This window comes from Helicoverpa armigera, chromosome 8 (assembly GCF_030705265.1).
Source record: "Helicoverpa armigera isolate CAAS_96S chromosome 8, ASM3070526v1, whole genome shotgun sequence".
NCBI classification, from domain to species: domain Eukaryota; kingdom Metazoa; phylum Arthropoda; class Insecta; order Lepidoptera; family Noctuidae; genus Helicoverpa; species Helicoverpa armigera.
In genome coordinates this window covers 484,847-498,142 of record NC_087127.1, presented here as the reverse complement: position 1 = coordinate 498,142, position 13,296 = coordinate 484,847, and the positions used below count along the sequence as shown (strand labels likewise).

General features: G+C 39.0%; 2 protein-coding genes across 2 annotated transcripts in view; both read left to right on the top strand.

Moving 5' to 3' along the window:
* Positions 1-42: 42 nt before the first annotated feature.
* LOC110383002 (uncharacterized) lies at positions 43-2,827 on the top strand. The gene is made up of 5 exons (XM_021343708.3): positions 43-399; positions 796-1,354; positions 1,461-1,704; positions 2,034-2,177; positions 2,684-2,827. The coding sequence occupies exons 1-5, from the start codon at positions 354-356 to the stop codon at positions 2,825-2,827; spliced, it is 1,137 nt and encodes a 378-aa protein (XP_021199383.3). The 5' UTR covers positions 43-353.
* A 5,557-nt stretch (positions 2,828-8,384) lies between these two features.
* LOC110383722 (uncharacterized protein) overlaps positions 8,385-13,296 on the top strand; it is a 30,862-nt gene continuing 25,950 nt past the window's right edge. The window contains exon 1 of the mRNA XM_021344539.3: positions 8,385-8,900. Within this exon, the coding sequence (XP_021200214.3) occupies positions 8,515-8,900 (386 nt within the window). The 5' untranslated portion in view covers positions 8,385-8,514. The remainder of the gene's footprint in view (positions 8,901-13,296) is intronic.

Here is a 13,296-nt window from a genome sequence, read left to right as displayed (position 1 = left end):
ACTTTGTCTTTTCTTATTACTCCTTAAACATGCTACTTATAGCATCACTAATGATTTCGAAAAATCGCAGCACTTTACATAACGTTTTACCTAATCACGATAATTTTATGATTGTTTACAAAATACGACTCCTTGGTGCTGGAAATTCAGTAGTTGGTCGAAAACGTGCCATAATAGTCGTGCCAGAAGTAGAAAAAAATGAAATAACAAGTGAAGAAAAACTAATCTTACCTTATTAGAAAAACCGAATTAAAACAAATGAAGTTGAATTAAGTGACTTGTCGAACTAAGCATATAAGAGCAGTGAACAATTGAGTTTTAAAAGTTAATTTAAATTAAATAAATACATAAAAATGACAAATGTTGCGGTTTTTGTATTTTTATTGGAAAATCTGGCAGGTAAATGATGTTTCTACCTTCCAGGCTTTTAGAACTATTGGCTAAGGATAAGGGCCCCTGCGTTGGCATTTTATGGCAAAGGAAATGTATTCTTCACAAGTTCTATTTCAGGAAAATTGAATTTGATTAAGGTTCTAAAAGTACCTACTTACCTACCTATCTAGACCGAAAAGTCGATTCACGTTCCTTATCGAATCTTAGCTAATGCTCATTCATTACCTATAGGTACCTAAACAATCTCACTCACCAAACAATACCAGTATATTTACAAATATTAGAAAAGTTCACCATAATGTTATATGTTCGCACCATCACTAGGGTTCTCATAAAAACAGAAGAAACATTTGTTCTGGAGATTCTATGACATTTTCTTATTTTTCCTTACCATTATTCTAGGTTTTAACAACGCCCTAAACGATACTCTAATACAGAACTCAAAATACATGAACAGTAATGTGTTACCGATCTTAGAAAAATGTGACATTACCACCACAGACCAGATCTTGAGCGCAGTCGGTCAAGATTTGGACTTGCTCATCATTCCATCGTTCAGACAGGAAGACAACCGCCTGACCGATGGTCAGCTCAAAGAACCGTCTTCTGAATCTATATACAATACAGTTTACGACGATTCAAAGCAAGAAGAGGAAATCACCAAAGACCTTTATGCCGATAAATTTTATAACGCTATAAACAACGAATTTAATACATTCAAGACACAAGACTATAAGAAAGAATTTGATGAAATTGAACCAGTAACTCCCAGAAAAGAGGTCCACGAAGTGACTACTGAAACGCAAATTGAGTTTCCGGAAAGCGCGCCGTTTTTGGTCGCCATATTTGAGACGCTTGCTAATGTTACTGCGCAGACTTGTGCCGGAACTCTGTTGACGCCGCGATTTGTGCTCACAGCTTATAACTGTATCAATATCTTGAGCAATGTGTATCTGAACAAGTAAGAAATAACCATTCATATTTTTGTCCATCTCGGTATTCATACTGTATGCTATACCAATTTCAAATTAATAAAAAAACTTCTGATCTTGCATAACCAATTTCAGTACTAACATGACAGAAGCAAGCCACTACACCATAGTGGCAGGGTCTTCCAACCCCCTGCTGGACGGATCAGCTCACAACGTGACAGAAGTGCTCTTGCACCCTGAGTTTAACTCTTCAAGTGGAGAGAGCCCTTATCTGGCACTCATGAGGATTGAGCCCGAGGTGGAGGGACCGACCATGGAACTGATGGCTGAGGAGGTCTATACCGGGGAAATTATGGTGTATGGCTGGATATTGTCGAAGGTAACGTATTAGACAGATAGTTATGGTTAAGGAGTTGAAGCAGCACAAAGCTTGCTTAGTCTTGTAAATGATTTATTGAAAGATGTTATCCCTCGTCAGTGACATAGGAGTCTCAGAAGCTTTTAAGGCTCAACTGTAATATCACAATTCTTACAACCCTCATTTTAGATGCCTTTTTCTCATATTGGTTTGCAAACAGGGCGGTGACTACTCCATCACCTATTCAGCTAGCTATCCTGCAATATGTTTGCTTCATGAAAATCCCCAGAAATCCGAAGATTTATACAGCCAAAATTATGGCCTGTACATTTAGATTATCCTCTTTCCAGAACGAATCAGACCACGAAATGTTGAACCGCACATCGTCGGGGGGTCAGATTGTAACCCCGGCGGAGTGCCACGCGATGTACAGCTACCTGGACAATGATATCCTCTGTCTCTTCAGCATGGATATGGACAAGAATATTACACAGGTACCACCAGCTATGTTTAGTTTGTTTAATTACAATAGCTCCCTCGGTTTAACACCCGTCCCGAGGGGAAGTAATTTCTGCACGGAAAGTGGATGTAGAAGAAAGTTTTGTATATGGTATTTAATTCCCTCATAACTTCCTTTTATCCTACCCTAACGTACTTGCTCTCTACTGTCATCTCTCAGTTATAGGTATACTCACAAATTCTCTCCCTTATGTTCTTCCTTATCTACGCTCCCACGCCCTTTTAGATATACTCCCCCTATGTTCTCCCTTATGTACTCCCCCTATGTTCTGCCTTATGTACTCCCCCTATGTTAACCTTTATGTACTCCCTCTATGCTCTTGCTTATGTACGCCCCTATGTTCTCCCTTATTTACTCCCCCTATGTTCACCCTTATGTTTCCCACTATCTACTCTTCCTATGTACACCCCCTATGTTCACACTTATGTAGGTACCCTTTATTAGGACTGAAACCTAGAACGAACTTGTCCTCTCTCACAGCTAAGCTCGGGCGGCCCAGTGCTGATGGTGCACGACAACAAAGTGAAGATGTTAGCGGTCGTCCAGACTGATGACCACGTGTTCATCTCCTACCCTCTCGCGGCCCACTACGACTGGATCACCAGAACTATCAGTAATACATGATTTATTTAGATGACGTGTTTTATTTACAATCTGTTGTTTATCTATACCCCCGCATCTTTCGAGAAGGTTCAGAAACTGTAAAAACTGCCCCAAACCAATGTTTTATTAGAAATATTGAGAATAAAATACAGTTTATTGCACAAATCAGCATGGTCGTGTACAAACCTTGCTGTTACGATGTGCTAACGCCATCTAGCGGGCAATAGCTTAATCTATTTACTTTTTCACTCGCCGGTAGATGGAGTAACCGAATGGCCGAAAACTGATCTCATTCAAGCAAACTATTTCATTTACAATTGATTATACACTCTTTTGCAAAAAAAACGGGCACCTATGCGAAATCTTAGTTTTAAGGACTTTACGTGTATTTCAAAGGGTTTTAATGATTGTAGTATGTTTCTAGCATTAAAAGAGTTAGCCAAGCATGCGTGGGAGTGTATTCTAAATTTGAATTTTGTACAATTGCTAAGAAATTGGTTAAACCTTGTTTTGGACTAATTGCTGGCAGAAAGTTCGTCGGTGTTTTGAAAAGTTTTTGAAGTGATTATCAGAAAAATGATAATGCAGTTTTAATTAATGATTAATGTACCTTTTTGTTAGATCAAAACATGTTTGAAAATCTATGCGTATTTGATAAAATTTTCACCTGCTCTAAATGGGCTATACTGATGATTGATGTCAATGTTAAGAGTTTCGGTATTTTAGTGTAGAGCGTTCTATTGTTTAGATATTGTACCCACGTGTTTTAAAATGTTGTTTTTTCATAACTAAACACTATTTAGAGGAGTATCAGTACTTCGGGCTTCGACAAACCCAGTTTAAAGTAAGCAGTGCCGATCACAACTCGTCTCCTATCGCACTTTGACATTTAAAAATACCAAATTTTGTGATAAATTTTAAAATTAACCACATGAAAAATGATGAGCAGGGTTACAGCTATCTAAAAAGTCAAATTATTGCTGCGTTTAAGCTCTCGATAACTCCATAGGTATCGGGTAACTAAACGATGATTTAGCTGAAAGGGAGTCAAGAATTCAAAATTATTGGCCAAACGTAAATTTCTTAAGAAATGAGCAGATAGCCAATTATTGTTGTCATTTAAGCAGGAAAGTGCTGTAGACGCCAGAAAATTTCGGTGCAGGCAAGTTTATTTAATAAAATGTCCGTGGGATGAAAACACGCCATTTGAACGCTCAGACTCATAGATCTTCAGAGGTCTACGGAGTTTCCCAAGAGACGAGCTTGTTTCAAAATCAGCGATTACGAGACCTTAAGACCTGGTGCTCACAGTCTATGCGCTATTTTCTGTATTTTGTAGAATTTCAAGACTTTTAAAAATGTCAACGTCTGATAGGAGACGAGTTGTGATCGGCACTGCTTACTTTAAACTGGGTTTGTCGAAGCCCGAAGTACTGACACTCCTCTAAATAGTGTTCAATTATGAAAAAGCAACATTTTAAAATACGTGGGTACAATATCTAAACAATAGAACGCTTTACACTAAAATACCGAAACTCTTAACATTGACATCAATCATCAGTATAGCCCATTTAGAGCAGGTGAAAATTTTATCAAATACGCATAGTTTTCAAAAATGTTTTGATCTAACAAAAAGGCACATTAATCATTCATTAAAACTGCATTATTATTTTTCTGATAATCACTTCAAAAACTTTTCAAAACACCGACGAACTTTCTGCCAGCAATTAGTCCAAAACAAGGTTTAACCAATTTCTTAGCAATTGTATAAAATTCAAATTTAGAATACACTCCCACGCATGCTTGGCTAACTCTTTTGATGCTAGAAACATACTACAATCATTAAAACCCTTTGAAATACACGTAAAGTCCTTAAAACTAAGATTTCGCATAGGTGCCCGTTTTTTTTGCAAAAGAGTTTATATTATTTATTATGCATTGTTTTATGGAACAATATAGTGTAATAACGTGCGTAGTATACTGATTAAAAATAAAGAACGTTGTAGTTCTAGTCAAGTTTTTATATGGATCTATTAGAGGACTTCCTTTGACCGGGGTGCGATTTTTGGGTCGGGCCGATTTTTCTACTAAGCAGCCCTGAGCAAACGATTAAAATTTAATGACCTAAAGGCGCAACTTTAAAGTCAAACAGCGATCCTGCGTCAGCAAAGAGCTCATGATGTAGGTAAGGCTTCTATTTCAAATTAAGGTGCAGCGAATATGGCTTCCATACAATAATAGTTTAAACTGGGGGAGAATTTTAAAAATAAACCGACGCAAGTACTTAAGTTCTTATCTACTGACCCTTCTAGATATTTCAAAATCATAAGCTCTAGTTTAGAAAGTTCTGGGTTCAAAATAATTATTCCTATAGCTGCTCATTTTGAAAACCCTAAGAAACCATGTCAATTCGATTGAATCGATTCGATTCTTCGATTTCATCGATAATTAACTTTTCCATGTGTTTGTATCCATATCCCACGGGCAGTGGCGGATTAAGAGTATCCGAGGCCCTAAGCACAGAGCCTGTGTAGACCCCCTATTACTGACATGGAAATAGAAGGTTGAAGAAATTGACCGAGCGAAGCGAGCGTGATGCACATGTAGTTTCAAATGCGCGAGCGAAGCGAGCGCGAATTTTTTTTCGGACTCGTACGGAGGTAAAATTTATCCCAAACGTACTTAATTTTTTGTTTGTTGACAAATGCAAAAACGAAGGCACATAGTTTCTGAATACGCGAGCGAAGCGAGCGCGAAATTTTAATTATTTTTATTATAGACTCAGAACCAAAATTACGTACAATGTAGCCCAAACGTACTTAACTTTTAATTTGTTGACAAATGTAAAAACGAGGACATATAGTTTTTGAAAACGCGAGCGAAGCGAGCGGGAAATCTTGATTATGTTTTAAGACTCAGAACTAAAATTTCGTAAAAGGGCTACATTTCAAACCTTCATTTCTTTCTGTTGGACAAGTAAGATGGATAATGTAAGATCGATAACAACGTCCGCGGACTTAACCGGTGGTCCGCGGACCACTTGGCATGCTTCCAGGCACCACCAGCCCACCACCACCAGGACCACTGATCTAAAGCATCCGAAATTTTCGGATATGTTTGTTATATTGCACTCGTAGTTACAGCGTGAGCTTCCCAACGACTGTACGATAGCGACTTCGGAACGCTATCGTTGCCTATTAATTCTTTGCCCAACGATGAGTAGAAGCCGAAAAAAAATTGTATAACAACTGCACAATTGAAAAAAAAAATCACTGCGATTGTACAACAATCAACAGCACTGCGACCAATCAAGTTTAGAGGCGGGGGTGTATGAAGGGTCACTCCCGAACTGCTCGCGCCTTGTGATTTCGGGTATATTGTGGATGAATCTCGATAAAATGTAGGTATAAAATGAAACGCCACCAGAGGATGGAGGCCCCTGGAGAACAGGGGCCCCAAGCACGTGCTTGTTGTGCTTATAGGGTTAATCCGCCACTGCCCACGGGAATAACCCCGCGCACCGAGAAAAAGTACCTAGTCTACTTATAGCTTTCCTCGGTAGATGGGCTACCAATCTCTGCTAAAAAAAATAAATGAATCAAGCCTTCATAAGATGAGTGCGTTCAAGCAAACACTTCAGCTTTTCAATGGTCGCTTTCGGTAGAAATTGCACACCGATCATTTAATAGTCTCAAAATAAAGGTACAATAACCTCGAACATTACATAAGAGATATCATTATGTTAATCAGAAACCATCTCATTAACACATGCAATGAAATATAAGAACAGATAGCATGTGACGAACTTTCTGCTCTTACATAACCAAATGACATCAAGTTACCCGAGACTTTGCTTATTTATTTAACCTACCCACCCATCTATTACATAGCTATATGCAAATATTGAGATATTATTTCGTACAAAGATCACAAGTTTATTTTGTAAACGATGATGAATCAATGTTTACGATTTACAACTACTACCTAGTGATTCCATTCATAGTTTTTTGTGCTCATGACGCAATCGAGAGTTCACTTTCACCCTACGTTTTATTTCTTGCGTTCGTTGCTACATAACGGAGGTCCCTGTGACCTCTTGGCGGACGCTCAATAACAACTTTCGGTGTAACTTGATGATTCCTACACATTGGAGTATTACAATTTAAACTTTCTTTTAGCCGCGATGTGTAACTTTCGCACCCTGTCCTCTCCAACGGCAGATTTTCACTCCAAGGTCTTGCTTGTAAAATGGCCCTTATTTTGGTCCATATTAAACTCTTTGGACCCTTATCCCATTCCAGACTTGTTTTTAATTTAAAATTGAAACTTTACTGGCCCTACGAGAATTCGCAGGGGGGTCCAAAAAAACTTCAGCATCTGACGAATTAATAAAGTGCTGCAGAAGTGCTGAAGTTTCTGTGAATAAAAAGGCAAGTCAAGTTCCTGTCTCTGAGGTGGTATGTAGTATCATCAGGTAATATTATGAATGGAACAGCCGTAAAGATGTAAAGTCTATTGTGTTCGCGGTTCGCCCACTGCGGCGGCAATAAACCGCTTCCTTCGCTTGACATTGACACTTACAATATTTATCATATTCTCACATTCCTCTCGTTAGATCCTCGTGGATAGATAATGAGTTCACTTGGACTATAAACTATGAAGAACATTATCTGTCGTATAAAACATGAGCCTCACTCAGAACCTGAGAGGATCTTCCAACTGGATATGGTAACTGGGACAACTAAGACGCACACCAATTGCCAAAGGGAGTATTTCTTATGGAAGCTATCGGGAAACTAGATGGAAAAAGGCCTCCCCTAAGTTGGGGGATATTTCATTAAAGACAAACAATAATGCTATTTATAGGATAACATCCCTTTTGCAAGTAACACGATTATTTTTGATTCCTCTAGTCTATAACAGGCTTACAGGTGTACGTCCTTGGTTGCTGGTCTTTGTTAGTAGGTCATTGACCTGCCTAATACCCAGTTTTTGATCAGTTTTGTGCCGAACTGAGATTATATTTGAAAAAGTGTAAAAGTATGAATTAACTACAATCTCTGTTCAGTGCAGCCATTTTGCGAATTAGACTTTTCGTGATACAATCAAGTTCTTATTAGATGTCTATTGGCCTGAAGAATGTCAAAGTAAACAAATAATAATGACAGTGACATAAGATATCGTAAATAATATAACGGCGCAGGTAATTATTTATTATTTCTAATAATATCCAATCAACTAATGTATGCCATGACGACACGAATTCCATAAGAAGACGGTGCTTTCCATTATTTCATGATTATAATCATAGGTTCAATACGATTGTTCAATAAAATCAATTCCAAATAATACTTATTGTTCTATTGATTGAGTCAGCAACGTAAATATTAAGCATTTTTGGTATAAAACGGTGAGTGCCAGTCATTCCGCTGTAATTTCGTGTGTACTATGGCAGATGTAGGCCAGTCGGTAGCTAGCCCTAGACCTATATTGGTGAGCCCTCACGGAAGCTAGCCCGAGAGCACAGCACGGCGCGAGACACTGACCGCCGCGTGACGTCACTGGCGAAGAAAGTGGTGCTCGCTCGCCAGCGGGCAGCCGGCCTCCGCCGCCAGTCCCCGAGAGACGCGCGCGCGGGCCGCACGCTCGCGACATGGCCGAGCCGAACACACCACAGCTCATAACAAAAGTTTAATTAAAAAACCAAAATGTCATTTCGAAGACTGCTGAGCGCGGTCCGCTCTGCGCGGGAAGCGATAACCCGAGGAGCCCCCATGGCGGACGGACTCTTAAAATCCTTCTTATCAGTTGTTGTAATATTTTGCATCGCGGTGTCGTCGCCGCCGTCGGCGTCTGCGAAACCGTTCGCGTTCAGTTTCCCCGCGGGATGGTCGCTGGCGGGGCTGGTGGGCACTGTGGGCGCCAGGTCCGAGGACGCGGAGCGCCGGGAGCCGGCGGCGGGGGCCAAGCCCTACACGGGGCGGCGCATCGCCAACGACACGCTGCGGATGGTGTACCACCACGACCTGACCGTGGCCGTGGTGGAGCTGGGGCCCAACAAGCTGCTCCTCAACTGCGAACTCATCGAGACACAGTGAGTACACCTGCTTATTTTCTTTAGGGACCTAGAGCAGCTGCTCCTATTTCTTACGACAGCTTTTAAATTTTTCCAAAACAAATGGTTTTCAGGAAAAGCTATTTTGTGTGAAAATAAGTTGATCGTGTGAACGTTGGCACCTGTTAACGAATGCATACTTAGTTAATCACTAGTAATTACAAGCCCACAATGTCCGCGTATTCCGAGAAACTTTAATGTCGATCACTTATGGATTCCGATTATCGCACCACCGGCTATGATATCATTATTAAAAAGTTTGCACACTATTTAATTCTATATATTCCATACATCGTTATCCTAGAGCACTTTATATAATGTTACAAACAACAGTAATTTTATCGTTACTAGGTAGACAACTTCAACTTCTCAATTGGTCAATTAGAGACAATTTTCTACTAAACAAATAATATGTTTAACAAGATAGAACGGCTGGCTTTTAACTTTATTTTGGCGTAGTTACCAAGGAGCTGCAAGTAGGCCAGTTATCGCAATGGTGCAGACATCGTGACCTTAACCTCTGGTTAACGCGGCTAACGTGGCTTCTAAGGAATCCTAATCCTTTTCCAATGCACCAAGTACTCGACGCTATGTGACATGTAAATTAACCAGTTGTTTATGTAACCAAAACAGAATTTACAATAATTCCAACAGTTCGTGAATCAGACAAACGAATCTTCTCTCTAAATAATGAATGATAATAGTGAACTGATTACAAGAAACACAATCAATAATTGATCAATCAAAGTCGATCTAAATCTCACCGTTGCATTGACACGGCTCGGGCTCCCGCCAATAATTCGCTGGACCTTTGTATGGAGCCGGTCCAATTGGCGGCTCCAAATTGTTCGTTTGTTACATCTTTTATTGCCACTTCAGATATCAGGGCAATCTCCGGTTATACCGCAGTGCGAAATATTTCTTTTAATACTTGTGAAGTTGTATATGTAGCTTAGGTACTACTTCCAGCTCCCAAAAATTAGAATCTTTTTTATGAAAATCTTGGGTCCAATCAAAGTTTTAAAACCGGCCAAGTGCGAGTCGGACTCGTGCACGAAGGGTTCCGTAAATTACAGTTAAATCAACCTATCTCAAAAACTATAAGAGATACTTTGATCAAACCAAAAATCGTTGAAAGAGTTAATTAGCATGCATCACCTCTATTTTTTTTAGAATTTTATACCCCGTAGTTATAAAAATAGAGGGGGGGGGGACATACTTTTTACGACTTTGAGAGCTGATATCTCAAAAACCGTTCACTTTAAGAAAAATGTTTTTTAGAAAACTTTATATCATTTTAAAAGACCTTTCCATTGATACCCCACACGGGTATGTACATCGAAAAAAAAAATTTCATCCCTCAGTTACATGTATGGGGGGCCCCACCCCCAATTCTTTTTTTTACTATTTAGTGTCGTATTTTTGTAGCGGTTCATACAACACATATTCCCATCAAATTTCATCACTGTAGTACTTATAGTTTCCGAGTAAATCGGCTGTGACAGACGGACAGACGGACAGACGGACAGACGGACATGACGAAACTATAAGGGTTCCGTTTTTGCCATTTTGGCTACGGAACCCTAAAAATGTTTGATACCGGCTTACCTAACCTAATACCTGATCTTTGTAATGTGCGCACTATACCATTTATCTTCATACCGAATTTCGAGCCTAAGTTTGCAGTGTGAGAGTACTGTAAGACGCTCAAAGAAGACAAACAAATCTTATAAATAGCTCGGTCGGCTATTGCGCTCCAGCTAAGGGTCCGATTAGATTTGCGTAACCAAGGTTACGGGCGGTTACGGCACTTAGGTGAGTAACGGTGCAGCGAGACGAACCTTCCTGCTGGCCCCTAAAGATAATAAATCTAGATCCAGTGAGTGACGGACTGACTGCCGACTGGATAATAACTGACACGTGACTCTCCAGAACATTTCAGACCTCATGACGAATGGAGAATTAAAACAAGATATTGTGATTGAAAAGAAGTCATGGTGGGTAATACACCAACCTCTCATGTATATCAAAAAAGTACCAATGCAACTTTTATGCTTGTTTGTATGTACTTTCTTAGTACTTATATCTTGGTCACCAATGGTTGATTAAAAGGGTGAAGGAAAACATCTAGACTGGACGAAAAAAACCGGGACGACGATAATAACGGACGGATAAATTCAATTCTTTGTTCTTCATCAGTAAAATCAATATTTCTTAAAAGATGGTTTCCCAAATCGTATAGAACGATTACTGGTGACACTGCCTTATTCCTAGCAGGCTGACTAAAAGGTTTCAACACTTACAATTTTCGCTAGCAAGTATCATCAAATTCAGTCCTGTAAATCTTCTATGCTTTGCTCAGATGACTCCATCAATCAATATTAGCGCGAGTAGCCGCCTCGCGATGGTATCCACCACTTCCTCGCGCCATCATGCGCGTGAGTCGTTTATCTTTGTCCGTCGATCGCACATCCTTGCGCTTGTCCATTTGATTGTGCTCGTCTCTAGAGAATCGTTAAGATGTGGTCTGTTGTCAATTGTTTGTTGTACTGGTGATAAAATGTCTATAATCCTTCTGGAATTCCTCGGAATGTTCGGATGGTAGAAATGACATGTCAGTTACCTTCTGGTTGTCCCTAAGAACGAAATAATTTATGAGAAAAATAAGTGAGACCACAGTAAATATGATGGATAACGAATGTAGTCAAAATTTTGAATAGCAAGGGGTTGTTGTTGCTTCAACAAAACAACGACACTATATGTGTGAGAAAACGGTGTACCTAAATAAAACGGCAATCAAAATAAAGTAACTAAGTCCGTACTCATAGTAACATAAAAAAATAATTTGAACCTCCTTGATCCATTTTCAAACAAAGCACAGGATCTATTAGTCAGTCATGTCATGATGTCAAAAAGTGATCATCATTAGGTAGTGCTTACGAAATAGCAGCGTATTGTGAACGGACATGGCATGGTGACCATTAACGTATTGATTCGATCACTGACTGATAAAAAATGAATGCAGTATGTGTAACTAATATTAGCTATAGACAACATGAAATTATGGGCTAGCTATAATATTGGATAGTAATCAAATGTTCATTCTGATCGATTGTTAAAACTATTCAGTTCTTTATAAAAATGCATTTTGTTTGTTTTCTGCCTAACGTTTATTCGCATCATCCAGTTCAATATTCAGTTGCTTCTGGGCAGCTATTGTTCATTCTCTATTCTTATAACCGTCCTATTCACCATTAGTCAAATCATCTAGATCTTTATTCTTCACAATAATATTTCTTCACAAAGAACTAGATAGAATTCCTCGAACCACAATTTTTGAGTCGTTTTCCGGACCTGTATTTGGATTCATATCATTTCCACAACTCAGTGATTGCTTTTTATTGATTAAGCAAATCCCATCTAATTTGCCCCAAATTAACGGCAAATCGATGCTAACCCAAACCAGTCTGATAAATCGGACTTGTAACTTACCCAACCCTTAGAAAAGCTTCAATTTCGCTCCTCTGTTACAAATTCCCAGTGTTTAAGCTAGACAAACGAGCGGGCTTAGACTAGCGCTGCCGCTGGCGAGCCCCGTGTTAGTAGGTCAGGGCATTATCCCGGCGGCTCCTCGCTCTCAAAGGTCTCTTCTCGTAAACATCGTTTCAAAAGGTCAGTTTGTTTGCGTTATGAGAACAAGAGGAAACTAGAGTAGAGTAAAATGCTCTGGTTTCTAGGGTAAGTAGATTCCATTCCATATTTGGGCCAGTATTATTACAATGAGCAGTAAAACTATTATGACGAGTTTTTGCGGGCTTTTAAATAGTTTTTATAGAAGTGAGAACCTAAATATTATTGTTATTATTCTAATTCGCCTGTTAATCTAACTATAGTGAATGGATTACTATTGGTATCGAACTGGTAAATAAAAAGAAACAATGGCGTGCATAAATTTTCGTAAAGTTTTGTACTTTCTTCCAGAAAATGTGATTAATTAAATTTTCCTTTAATAATGACTTGAATATTTGCTTCGAACGATTATTCTGTTGTTGTATGGAAATATGGAAAACTTGCGCACGCGTCGCTACCGCATACCAGTCATCATGCTCTACATATTCACGCTACATAACAACAGCAAAAAAACATAGACATAGCCAAATAATTAGACACATTTATGCAGGTAGAAATTTTAATATAAAAAAACTGATTTAAAGCAGGATGTTTAGAAACCCAATTAATGTCACATGCTGAAAACATGTGTGTTAAAATGAGTGGAAACTATTAAAATAATTATGTTTAATCACCATAAAAAATGTATGTGTAAATGTACCTTTTGCGGCCGGTTTATCGACAAAATATCGTAAATCATTTTAAT